The sequence below is a fragment of the Salvelinus sp. IW2-2015 genome, unplaced genomic scaffold, assembly GCF_002910315.2.
Source record: "Salvelinus sp. IW2-2015 unplaced genomic scaffold, ASM291031v2 Un_scaffold2276, whole genome shotgun sequence".
NCBI lineage: Eukaryota > Metazoa > Chordata > Actinopteri > Salmoniformes > Salmonidae > Salvelinus > Salvelinus sp. IW2-2015.
The window spans coordinates 244,372-256,317 of NW_019943603.1; the positions used below are offsets into that span (position 1 = coordinate 244,372).

The 11,946-nt window shown below is 40.1% G+C and overlaps 1 protein-coding gene across 2 annotated transcripts in view; it reads right to left on the bottom strand.

Annotated features, from left to right (window-relative positions):
• LOC112073493 (butyrophilin-like protein 3) overlaps positions 1-11,946 on the bottom strand; it is a 30,888-nt gene that overhangs the window by 1,755 nt on the left and 17,187 nt on the right. Inside the window, exons 3-4 of one of the 2 annotated variants that reach the window (XM_024140781.2) lie at positions 2,735-3,019; positions 2,440-2,547 (exon numbers count right to left, since the gene is read on the bottom strand). In XM_024140781.2, the coding sequence (XP_023996549.1) occupies positions 2,440-2,547; positions 2,735-3,019 (393 nt within the window). Of the gene's footprint in view, positions 1-2,439; positions 2,548-2,734; positions 3,068-11,946 lie in introns of both variants that reach the window. The other variant, XM_070440170.1, reaches the window with a different exon arrangement.

Genomic DNA, 11,946 nt, shown 5'->3' on the forward strand with positions numbered 1-11,946 from the left:
ATATTAAGAAACCATGAGGTCTGTGATTATACAGTTGACCCATCAGTATTATAGAATAAAACCATGAGGTCTGTGATTAACAGTCGACCCATCAGTATTATAGTAATAAACATGAGTCTGTGATAACAGTTACCCATCAGTATTATAGTAAAAACCATGAGGTCTGTTGATAACAGTTGACCCATCAGTATTATAGTAATAAACCATGAGGTCTGTGATTAACAGTTGACCCATCAGTATTATAGTAATAAACCATGAGGCCTGTGATTAACAGTTGACCCATCAGTATTATAGTAATAAACCATGAGGTCTGTGATAACAGTTGACCCATCAGTATTATAGTAATAAAACCATGAGGTCTGTGATTAACAGTCGACCCATCAGTATATATAGTAGTAAACCATGAGGTCTGTGATTAACAGTTGACCCATCAGTATTATAGTAATAAACCATGAGGCTTAATAACATTGACCATCATATTCTAGTAATAAAACCGAGAGTCTGTGAATAACAGTTGACCCATCAGTATTATAGTAATAAACCATCAGGTCTGTGATTAACAGTTGACCCATCAGTATTATAAGTATAAAACCATGAGGTCTGTGATTAACAGTTGACCCATCAGTTATATAGAATAAACCATGAGGTCTGTGATTAACAGTTGACCCATCAGTATTATAGTAATAAACCATGAGGTCTGTGATTAACAGTTGACCCATCAGTATATAGTAATAAACCATGAACTGTGATTAACAGTTGACCCATCAGTATTATAGTAAAAACCATGAGTCCGTGATTAACAGTTGACCCATCAGTATTATAGTAATAAACCATGAGGTCTGTGATTAACAGTTGACCCATCAGTATATAGTAATAAACCATGAGGTCTGTGATTAACAGTTGACCCATCAGTATTATAGTAATAAACCATGAGGTCTGTGATTAACAGTTGACCCATCAGTATTATAGTAATAAACCATGAGGTCTGTGATTAACAGTTGACCCATCAGTATTATAGTAATAAACCATGAGGTCTGTGATTAACAGTTGACCATCAGTATTATAGTAATAAACCATGAGGTCTGTGATTAACAGTTGACCCATCAGTATTATAGTAATAAACCATGAGGTCTGTGATTAACAGTTGACCCATCAGTATTATAGTAATAAACCATGAGGTCTGTGATTAACAGTTGACCCATCAGTATTATAGTAATAAACCATGAGCTGTGATTAACAGTCGACCCATCAGATTATAGTAATAAACCATGAGGTCTGTGATTAACAGTTGACCCATCAGTATTATAGTAATAAACCATGAGGTCTGTGAATAACAGTTGACCCATCAGTATTATAGTAATAAACCATGAGGGCTGTGATTAACAGTTGACCCATCAGTATTATAGTAATAAACCATGAGGTCTGTGAATAACAGTTGACCCATCAGTATTATGAGTAAATAAACCATGAGGTCTGTGATTAACAGTTGACCCATCAGTATTATAGAATAAAACCATGAAGTCTGTGATTAACAGTGACCCATCAGTATTATAGTATAAACCATGAGTCTGTGATTAACAGTTGACCCATCAGTATTATAGTAATAAACCATGAGGTCTGTGAATAACAGTTGACCCATCAGTATTTAGTAATAAACCATGAGGTCTGTATAACAGTTGACCCATCAGTATTATAGTAATAAACCATAGGTCTGTGATTAACAGTTGACCCATCAGTATTATAGTAATAAACCATGAGGTCTGTGATAACAAGTTGACCCATCAGTATTATAGAATAAACCATGAGGTCTGTGATTAACATTGACCCATCAGTATTATAGTAATAAACCATGAGGTCTGCTGATTAACAGTTGACCCACAGTATTATAGTAATAAACCAATGAAAGCATGTGAAATTTATTGTCAATCAGTGTCGCTTCCTAAGTGGACAGTTTGATTTCACAGAAGTGTGATTGACTTGGAGTTACATTGTGTTGTTTAAGTGTTCCCTTTATTTTTTTGAGCAGTGTATATTTTTTATGTCTGTAACCATCCGAACTGTTTGAGCTAGAAAGTATTTGTTAAAAAGGTAAAACTCTCCTGAACACTAAATCTGTTTTTCTCTACAGCACATTCCATATTACATATAGGTTAATGGACAGTATATGGGTAATTCCTAGTTATATCCTGATCTAATACAGGTCTGGTCTGAAGGTAACCTGGTATAAATGAATGGAGTCTAATGGACAGTATATGGGTAATTCCTAGTTATATCCTGATCTAATACAGGACTGGTCTGAAGGTAACCTGGTATAAATGAATAGAGTCTAATGGACAGTATATGGGTCATTCCTAGTTATATCCTGATCTAATACAGGACTGGTCTGAAGGTAACCTGGTATAAATGAATACGTTCATCAGACATCAAGGTTAAACTCACCTGTTCTCCACTTGTAGACACCAGCGAAAGCTGCAAGAACTACAACAGCTGCTGCTGCTATTGACAGACCAACAATCAACCCTACTTGTGATTTAGGAAACACATCATCTGAAACAGAGAAGCCATGTCAAACCATTACAACACCTACATATATACTGTACAGGAAGTAAAGCATCATTTATAAATACTACTGAACACAGACCAATAAGGTCATCATCCTAGGAAACCGTCCTCCACTAACTAGTCTAACTAACTAGGGGTCTCAGGTATTTGGGTAAACCAATGAAGACCTCACCTGGGACATGAATCTCTGTCTCCTTCAGGTGGTTGATCTCCTGCTGTTGAACTCTACAGGTGAACCTGTTGGTGTCAGTCTGGTTCACGGTGACATGTCGTCTCACAGCGTAGCGGTCCTCTGAGTCCCTGTGTTTCTCTGGAGGTCCATCAGCATGGAGGATGGTTCCAGAACTGTCCAGCCACTCCATCTCAGGTTCAGGACACCAGCCTCCAGACTCACACTTCAGGACCACCCCCCAGTCTTTAGTTCCAACAATAGATATCACTGGCTGAGATACAGCACCTACACAGATACAAGATAAAACAGAGATCACTGGCTGAGATACAGCACCTACACAGATACAAGATAAAACAGAAGTGATCTCTGATTTATTCTTGTATTTCTGTGTTATTGGTGCCTTGTACTTCCTTAGTTGTTCTATTTATTCTTGTTTTTATCTTTTGTATTCTGTGTAGTAGGCTGTTATCTCTAGCCCAGTCGATCTCTGTTTTATCTTGTATTTGTTTGGTGCTTGATCTCAGCAAGTGATACTCTGTTTTATCTTGTATCTGTGTAGTGCTGTATCTCAGCCAGTGATCTCTGTTTTATCTTGTATCTTGTAGGTGCTGTATCTCAGCCAGTGATCTCTGTTTATTGTATCTGTGTAGGTGCTGTATCTCAGCCAGTGATCTCTGTTTTATCTTGTATCTGTGTAGGGTGCTGTATCCAGCCACGTATCTCTGTTTTATCTCTGTATCTGTAGGTGCTGTATCTCAGCAGTGAATCTTGTTTTATCTTGTATCTGTGTAGGTGCTGTATCTCAGCCAGTGATCTCTGTTTTTTATCTTGTATCTGGTGAGGTGTTGTATCTCAGCCAGTGATCTCTGTTTTATCTTGTATCTGTGTAAGGTGCTGTATCTCAGCCAGTGATCTCTGTTTTATCTTGATCTGTGTAGTGCTGTATCTCAGCCAGTGATCTCTGTTTTTATCTTGTATCTGTGTAGGTGCTGTATCTCAGACCAGTGATCTCTTTTTATCTTGTATTCTGTGTAACGGTGCTGTATCTCAGCCAGTGATCTCTGTTTTATCTGTATCTTAGAGATGCTGTATCTCAGCCAGTGATCTTCTGTTTATCTTGTGATCTGTGTAGGTGCTGTATCTCAAGCCAGTGATCTCTGTTTTTATCTTGTATACTTGGTTAGGTTGCTGTATCTCAGCCAGTGATCTCTGTGTTAATCTTGTATCTGTGTTAGTTGCTGTATCTCAGCCAGTGATCTTCTGTTTTATCTTGTATCTGTGTATGGTGCTGTATCTCAGCCAGTGATCTCTGAGTTTATCTAAAGGTTGTATCTCAGCAGTGATCCTCTTTTTATGCTCGTGGTATCTGTGTATGCGATGTATCTCAAGCTGCAGTGATATCTGTTTTATCTTGTATCTTGTAGGGCTGCCAGTACAACTCAGCCATGTGATCTCTGTTTTATCTTATCTTGTCCAGGTCTGTATCTCAGTCAGTGGATTAGCTCTGTTTTATTTTGTATCTGTGTAGATGCTGGTATCTCAAGCCAGTGAATCTTGTTTTATCTTGTATCTGTGTAGGTGCTGTATCTCAAGCCAGTGATCTCTGTATTTATTTGTAATCTGTGTACGGCTGCTGTATCTCAGCCAGTGACTCTCTGTTTTTATCTGTATCTTTGTAGGTTGCTGTGAAATCCTCGCCAGTGATCTCTGTTTTATCTGTGTATCTGTGTAGGTGGTATCTCAGCCAGTGATCTCTGTTTTAATCCTGTATCTTCTGTAGGTGCTGTATTCTCCGCCAGTACGATCTCTGTTATTCTTTATCTGTGTAAGCTCTGTTCAGCCAGTGATCTCTGCTTTTATCTTGTATCTGTAGTGCTGTAATCTAGCAGTGACCCTGTTTATCGATCGGTAGTGGCGTATCCATGAAGTGATCACGTTTTTATCTGTATCTGTGTAGGTGTTCTGTTCTCAGCCATTGATTCTCTGTTTTATCTATGTATCTGTGTAGGTGCTGTATCTCAAGCCGAGTGATCTCTGTTTTAATCTTGGTATCTAAGTTAGGGCTGTTATCTCAGCCACGTGATCTCCTGTTTTATCTTGTCATCTAGTGTAGGTGAATGTATCTCAGCCAGTGATCTCTGTTTATCTTGTATCTGTAGTGTTCTGTATCTCAGCCAGATGATCTCTGGTTTTATCTTGTAGTCTGTGCAAGGTGCTGTTCTCAGCCAGTGATCTCTTGTTTTATCTTGTATCTGTGGTAGGTGCTGTGATCTAGCAGTGATCTTCGTCTTAATCTTGTATCGTGTATGCTCTGTGGATCTCAGCCCAGTGATCTCTGTTTTAACTTGTATCTGTGTAGGTGCTTGTATTATCTCAGCTAGTGATTCTGTTATATATTCTTGTAGTCTGTGTAGGTGCTGTTACCTCAGCCAGGACTCGTTAATCTTGTAATGGTAGCGTCGTGTTTCAGCATGATCTTGTTTTATCTAGTATTGGTGGCCTGTATCTCAGCTAGTGATTACTCTGTTTATCTTGTATCTGTGGTGGTGCGCTGTATCCAGGCCAGTGATCTCCTGTTTTCTTGTATTCTGTGTAAGGTGCTGATATCTCAGCCAGGATACTCTGTTTTATCTTGTTATCTGCTGTAGGTGCTGTATCTCAGCAGGATCTCGTTGTTATCTTGTATCGTGTAGGTGCGTAGTAAGCTAAGCCATGTGAATCTCTGTTATGTGATCTGCTTGTAGGTCTGTATCTCAGCCAGCGATGTCTCTGGTTTTATCTGTGTATCTGTGATAGGTGCTAGTAGTCTCAGCCAGTGATCTCTGCTTTTATCTTGTATCTGAGTACTGTAACTTCACGTGATTCTGTTTTAATCTTGTATCTGTAGTAGGTGGCCGGTATCATCAGCCAGGTGATCTCGTTGTTTATCTTGTATCTGTGTAGTTGCTGTTCGTGTTCAGCTCCGAGCAATCTGTTGTGAATCGTTACGGTGCTTTTCAGCTCGTTGATCTCTGTTAATCATTGTATCTGGTAGCGTGCTTCTCAGCCAGGTGACTTCTGGTTTTATCTTGATCTGTTGAGGTGCTGTTATCTCAGCCAGTGATCTTGTTTTTCTCTTGTATCAATGTAGTAGGTGCTGTATCTCACAGCACCAGTGATCTCTGTTGTTATCTCTTGTATCCTCGTGTAGGGTGCTGTATCTCAGCCAAGCTGATCTCTGTTTTATCAAATCTTGGTATCTGTGTTTAGGTGCTTGTATCTCAGCCAGTGAATCATCTGTTTTATCTTGTATCTGTTGTAGGTGACTGTATCTCAGCCAGGTGATTCACTGTATTTTAATCTTGGGTAGGCTCATGGTACTCACAGTGATCTCTGTTTTTCTGTGTAGTCTGTGTAGGTGCTTGTACTCTCAGCCAGTTTCTCTGTTTTATTATGCTATCATGTGATATGTTTAGTCGAATCTCAGCGCATGTGAACTCTGTTTTATCTTGTATCTGTGTAGGTGCTGTATCTCAGCCAGTGATCTCTGTTTTATCTTGTATCTGTGTAGGTCGCTGTATCTCAGCCAGTGATCTGCTGTATGTTTATCTATGTATCTCAGCCAGTGATCTCTGTTTTAATCTGTATTCTGTGTAGGTGCTGTATCTCAGCAGTGATATCTGTTTTATCTGTATCTGTGTAGATGTGCTGATCTCAGCCAGTGATCTCCTGTTTTTATCTTTGTATCTGTTTAGGTGCTGTTCTCCAGCCAGTGATATCGCTGTTTATCTCTTTATCTGTAGGTATGCTAGTATCTCAGCCAGTGATCTCTGTTTTATTCTTGTATCTGTTAGGTGCTGTATCTCAGCCAGTGATCTCTGTTTTATCTTGTATCTGTGTAGGTGTGCATTGCTGTATTATCAGCTGATCTTGAGTGCTTTTATTACATCTTGTTTTATCTTTATCTGTGTAGGTGCTGTACTCAGCCATGATCCTTGTTTATCTATGTATCTGTAAGTAGGCTGCTGTATCTCAGCCAGTGATCTTTTTATCTGTTCTGGTATCACAGTGAGCTGTTATCTGTTAGGTGACTGTATCTCAGCAGTGATCTCTGTTTTATCTTGTACTCTGTGTAGGTGTGTATCTCAGCCAGTGATCTCTGTTTTATCTTGCATACTGTGTAGTGCTGATACTCTCAGCAGTGATCTCTGTTTTATCTTGTATCTGTGTAGGTGCTGTATCTCAGCAGTGATCTCTGTTTTATCTTGTATCTTGTGAGGTGCTGTTCTCAGGCCAGTGATCTTATGATTTATCTTGTATCTCAGCCAGTGATCTCTGTTTTATCTATGTATCTGTAGGGCTGTATCTCAGCCAGTGATCTCTGTGTTTATCTTTGTATCTCTGTGTAAGGCTGCCTGTTCTCAGGCCAGTGAATCTCTTGTTTTATCGTTGTATCCTGGTAGGTCTGCTAGTCTCAGCCAGTGATTCTCTGTTTTATCTTGTATTACTGTGGTAGGCTGGCTGTATTCCTCAGCCATATCACTGTTAATTTATCTGTTCTGTAGGTGCGTTCAGCGTTATGTGTTATCTTCTGGTAGGTGCTTATCTCCTACTCTGTATCTTGATCTGTAGGTGGCTGTATCTCAGCATAATCTGTATTATGATCTGTGGCTGTACCGTACTGTTGTTAATCTTGTATCTGTGGTAGGTGCTGTACCTCAGCCATCGGAATTCTGTTTTTATCTTTGTATCTTGGTGCGTGCTGTATCTCAGCTCAGTGATATCTGTTTATCTTGTATCTGCTGTAGCGTGCTGATTTAATCTCAGGCCAGGATGGATAGCTTCATGTATTTATCTTGTACTCTGTTTAGGTGCTAGTATCTCCAGCCCATCGTTTCTGATCTGCTTAGTTTATTCTCACGTGATCTGTTTTATGTAGCAGGGTGCTGTATCTCACAGCCAGTGATCTCTGTTTTATCTTGTACTGCTCGTGTTAGGTTGCTGTAATCTCAGCCAGTGATCTCGAATATTGTTATCTGTTGTAGATGTGATCAGCTTGTGACCTTGTATCTCAGCCAGTGATCTTTGATTATCTTGTATTGCTGTAGTTGCTGGTATCTCTAGCCAGTGAACTCTGTTTTTTACATATTGTAATCTCGTGTAAGGTGCTCTGTGATCTCAGCCATTGTCTCTGTTTTAAATCTCTGTATCTGGAGTAGGTCTGTATCTCAGCCCAGTGGACTCCTGTTTTATTCTTGTATCTGTGTAGCGTGCTGTTAATCTCAGCCAGTGATCTCTTTCTTTGATCTGTATCTTGGGTATCTCACCAGGATAACGTTTATTAGTCGGTGTTGCTGATACCTTCTGTGTACTTTATTCTTGTATCTGTGTAGGTGCTGTATCCTCAAGCCAGGATCTGTTTTTATCTCTTGTATCTGTGTAGGTGCATGTATCTCAGCTCAGTGATATCTGTTTTATCTTGTAAATCTGTTAGTGTGCTGATCGTCAGCCAGGTTGTATCGTATCTGTGTGGTCTATCTCAGATGTATCTGTTCTTGCTGTAGGTGCTGTATCTCAGCCAGTGATTTCTGTTTATCTTTATCTGTGTAGGTGCTGTATATCACCACAGCCAGTGATCTCTGTTTTTCTGTGTATCTGGAATGGTGCTGTATCTCAGCCAGTGATCTCTGTCATTACTTGTATCAATCTGGTAGTGCGTATCCCTCACCAGTGATTACTCGTTTTATCTTGCTTTATCTGGTAAGGTGCTGCTTAATCTCAGCGCATCGTGTCTGTTCTGTTTTATCCTTTGATACATGTTGTAGTCGGTGCTGTAATCTCAGCCAGTGATCTCTGTTTCTATTCTAGTATCTGTGTAGGTGCTGTATCTCAGCCAGTGATCTCTGTTTATCTTGTATCTGTGTAGTGCTGGTATCTCAGCCAGTGATCTCTCTGTTTTTCTTGTATCTGTGTAGGTGCAGTATCTCAGCCAAGTGATCTACTGTTATCTTTGATCTGTGTAGGTGCTGTATCTCAGCCATGATCTCTGTTTTATCTTGTTATCTGTGTAGGTGCTGTATCTCAGCCAGTGATTCTCTGTTTTATCTTGTATCTGTGTAGGTGCTGTATTCCAGCCAGTGATTCTCTGATTATTGTATTCCTGGTGTGTATCCTACAGCCAGATCTGTTTTATCTTTCTACGTGTATGCTATATCTTCGGCCAGTGATGGCTATCTTGATCATGGAGGGTGCCTGTATCTCAGCCAGATGATCTCTGTTTAATCTTGTGATCTGCTGTAGGTACTGCTGTACTAAGCCAGATGATCTCTTATTTAATCTGTATCTGTGGAGGTGCTGTATCTCAGCCAGTGATCTCTGTTTTATCTCTGTATCTGTGTAGGGTGTGTATCTCAGCCAGTGATCCTACTGTTTTGTATCTTGCGAAATGATTATCTCAGCCATGATCTCTGTTGTATTCGGGTAAATCTGTGTCGGTGCGGGTAGTACTCAGCTAGTGAGATATCTGTTTTATCTCTTGTATCCTGTGTAGTGCTGTTAATCTCAGCCCAAGTGATCTGCCTGTTTTATCCTTGTATCTGTTTAGGGTAACTGTAGTCTCAGCTACGTGGATATCTCTGTTTGTAGGTCTTGTATCTGTAGCGTGCTGATACATCTCAGCCAGTGATCTCTGTTTATCATCTATGTATCTGTGTAGCGTGCTGTAGTCCTCAGCCAGTGACTCTCTGTGTTTATCTTGTGATCTGTGTAGCTGCTGTATCTCAGCCAAGTTGAACTCTGATTCTTATCTTGTGATCTGTTGGTGCTAGTATCTCAGCCATGTTGATCTCTGTTTTATTTGATATCTGGTAGGTGCTGTATCTCAGCCAGTGCGATCTTCTGTTTTATCTTGTATCTGTGTATGTGATGCTACCAGTAATCTCGATCATATCTAGCCAGTGATCTCTGTTTTATCTTGTATACTGTGTAGGTGCTGTATCTCAGCCAGAGATTACTGTTTTAATCTTGTAATCTGCTGTGGTTGCTTGTTATCTACAGCCAGTGATCTGCTGTTTATCTTGTATCTGTGTATGGATGCTGTAATCTCAGCCAGTTGATCTCTGTTTTATCTTTGATATCTGTGTAGGTGCGCTGTATCTCAGCCAGTGATCTCTTATTTTAATCTGTTGACATATCTGCTGTAGTGTGATCTGTAATCGTCGTCCAGCTTGTATCTCACTAGTTTTTTATCTGTAATCGTGGTAGGTTTCTGATAATCTCAGCAGTGAATCTCTGTTTTAATCTTGTATCTGCTTGCTGCTGGTATCTCAAGCTCAGTAGATCTCTGTTTTATATCTTGTATCTGTGTAGGTGCTGTATCTCCAGCCAGTGATCTCTGTTTTATCGTATATCTGTTAGGTGCTGTATCTCAGCCAGTGATCTCTGTTTATCTTGATCTGTTAGGTGCTGTATCTCAGCCAGTGATCTCTGTTTATCTTCTATCTGTGTAGGTGCTGTATCCCAACCAGTGATCTCTCGTTTTTATCTTGTATTCTGTGTTAGGGTGCTGTATCTCAGCCAGTGATCTCTGTTTTATCTTGTCATCTGTGTAGGTGCTGTATCTCAGCCAGTGATCTCTGTTTTATCTTGTATCTAGTAGGTAAGATGTATCTCAGCCAGTGAATCTCATGTATTTATTTCTTGTATCTGCTGGTAGTGCTGGTAATCTCAGCCCAGTGATCTCCTGCATTTATAATCTCTTGTTTATCTGTAGGATGCCTGTATCTTCAGCCAGTGATCTGTCTGTTAATTATCTTGTATCTTGTGTAGGGCTGTATCTCAGCCAGTTGATCTCTGTTATTATCTTGATTCGTGTAGGTGCTGATCTCAGCCAGTGATCTCTGTTTGATCTTGTATCCTGTGTAAGGTGCTGTGTCTCAGCCAGTGATCTTCGTTTATCTTGTATCTTCGTAGGTCTGTATACTCAGCCAGTGATCTTTGTTTATATCTTTATATGTGTAGGTAGCTGTATTCTCAGCCAGTGAAATCTACTGATTTTCTTGTATCTCAGCAGGATCTCTGTTTTATCTATGTATCTTGTACGTGCTGTATCTCAGCCAGTGATCTCTGTCTTTATCTCTGTATCTGCCTTGTAGGTTTCTGTGTCTCAGCCCAGTGATCTCTGGTTATTGTATCATTCTTGTTAAGTTGCTGCTATCTCAGCCAGTGATCTCTCATTTCTATCTTGTATCTGTGTAGGTGCTGTATCTCAGCAGTGATCTCTGATTTATCTTGTCATCTCAGCCAGTGATCTGCAGTTTTTTCTTTGTATCTGTGTAGATGCTGCTATCTCAGCTCAGTTGATATCTGCTCTTTATCTTGTATCTGTGTACCGTACTCAGCAAGCTGATCTCTGTTTTATCTTGTATACTTATATAGTGCTGTATCTCAGCTATGATATCTGAATTTATAGCTTGATCTGCTGTCAGAGTGCGTACTCTCAGCAGTGATCTCTGTTTTTCTTGTCATCTTTTAAGCGCTGCTTCTATCTCAGCCAGTGATCTCTGTTTTATCTTGATCTGTGAGGGATGTGTATCTCAGCCAGTGATCTTTGGTTTATCTGTATCTGTGTAGGTGCTAGTATCCTCAAGCATGATCTGCTGTTTTATCTCTGTATCTGTGTAGTGCCTGTATATCAGCCAGGATCTCTGTTTTATCTATGTATCTGTGTAGGTGCTGTTATCTAAGCAGTGATCTCTGTTTTATCTACTGTTCTGTGTACGGTGCTGTATCTCAGCCAGTGATCGCTGATTTATCTTGTATCTCAGCCACTGATCTCTGTTTTATCTATGTATCTGCTGTAGGTGCTGTATCTCAGCCAATGATCTCGTCTTTATACTCTGTATCTGTGTAGGTTCTGTTCTTCAGCCAGTGATCTCTGTTTCTATCTTGTATCTGTGTTAGGTGCTGTATCTCAGCCAATGATCTTGTTTTATCTGTATCTGTTGTAGGTCTGTATTCTCAGCCAGTGATCTCTAGATTTATCTGTATCTCAGCCAGTATCTCCTGTTATCTGCTGTATCCTGTGCTACGGTGCTGTATCTCACGCTAGGATACCTCCTCCTTTATTTCTTGCCCTCGCTGTAGGCCTCGCCCTGTATCCTCCACCGCCAGTGATCTCTGTTTTATTCTTGATCTGTTTAGTGCTGCTATCTCTCACGCTCGTGATATCTGTC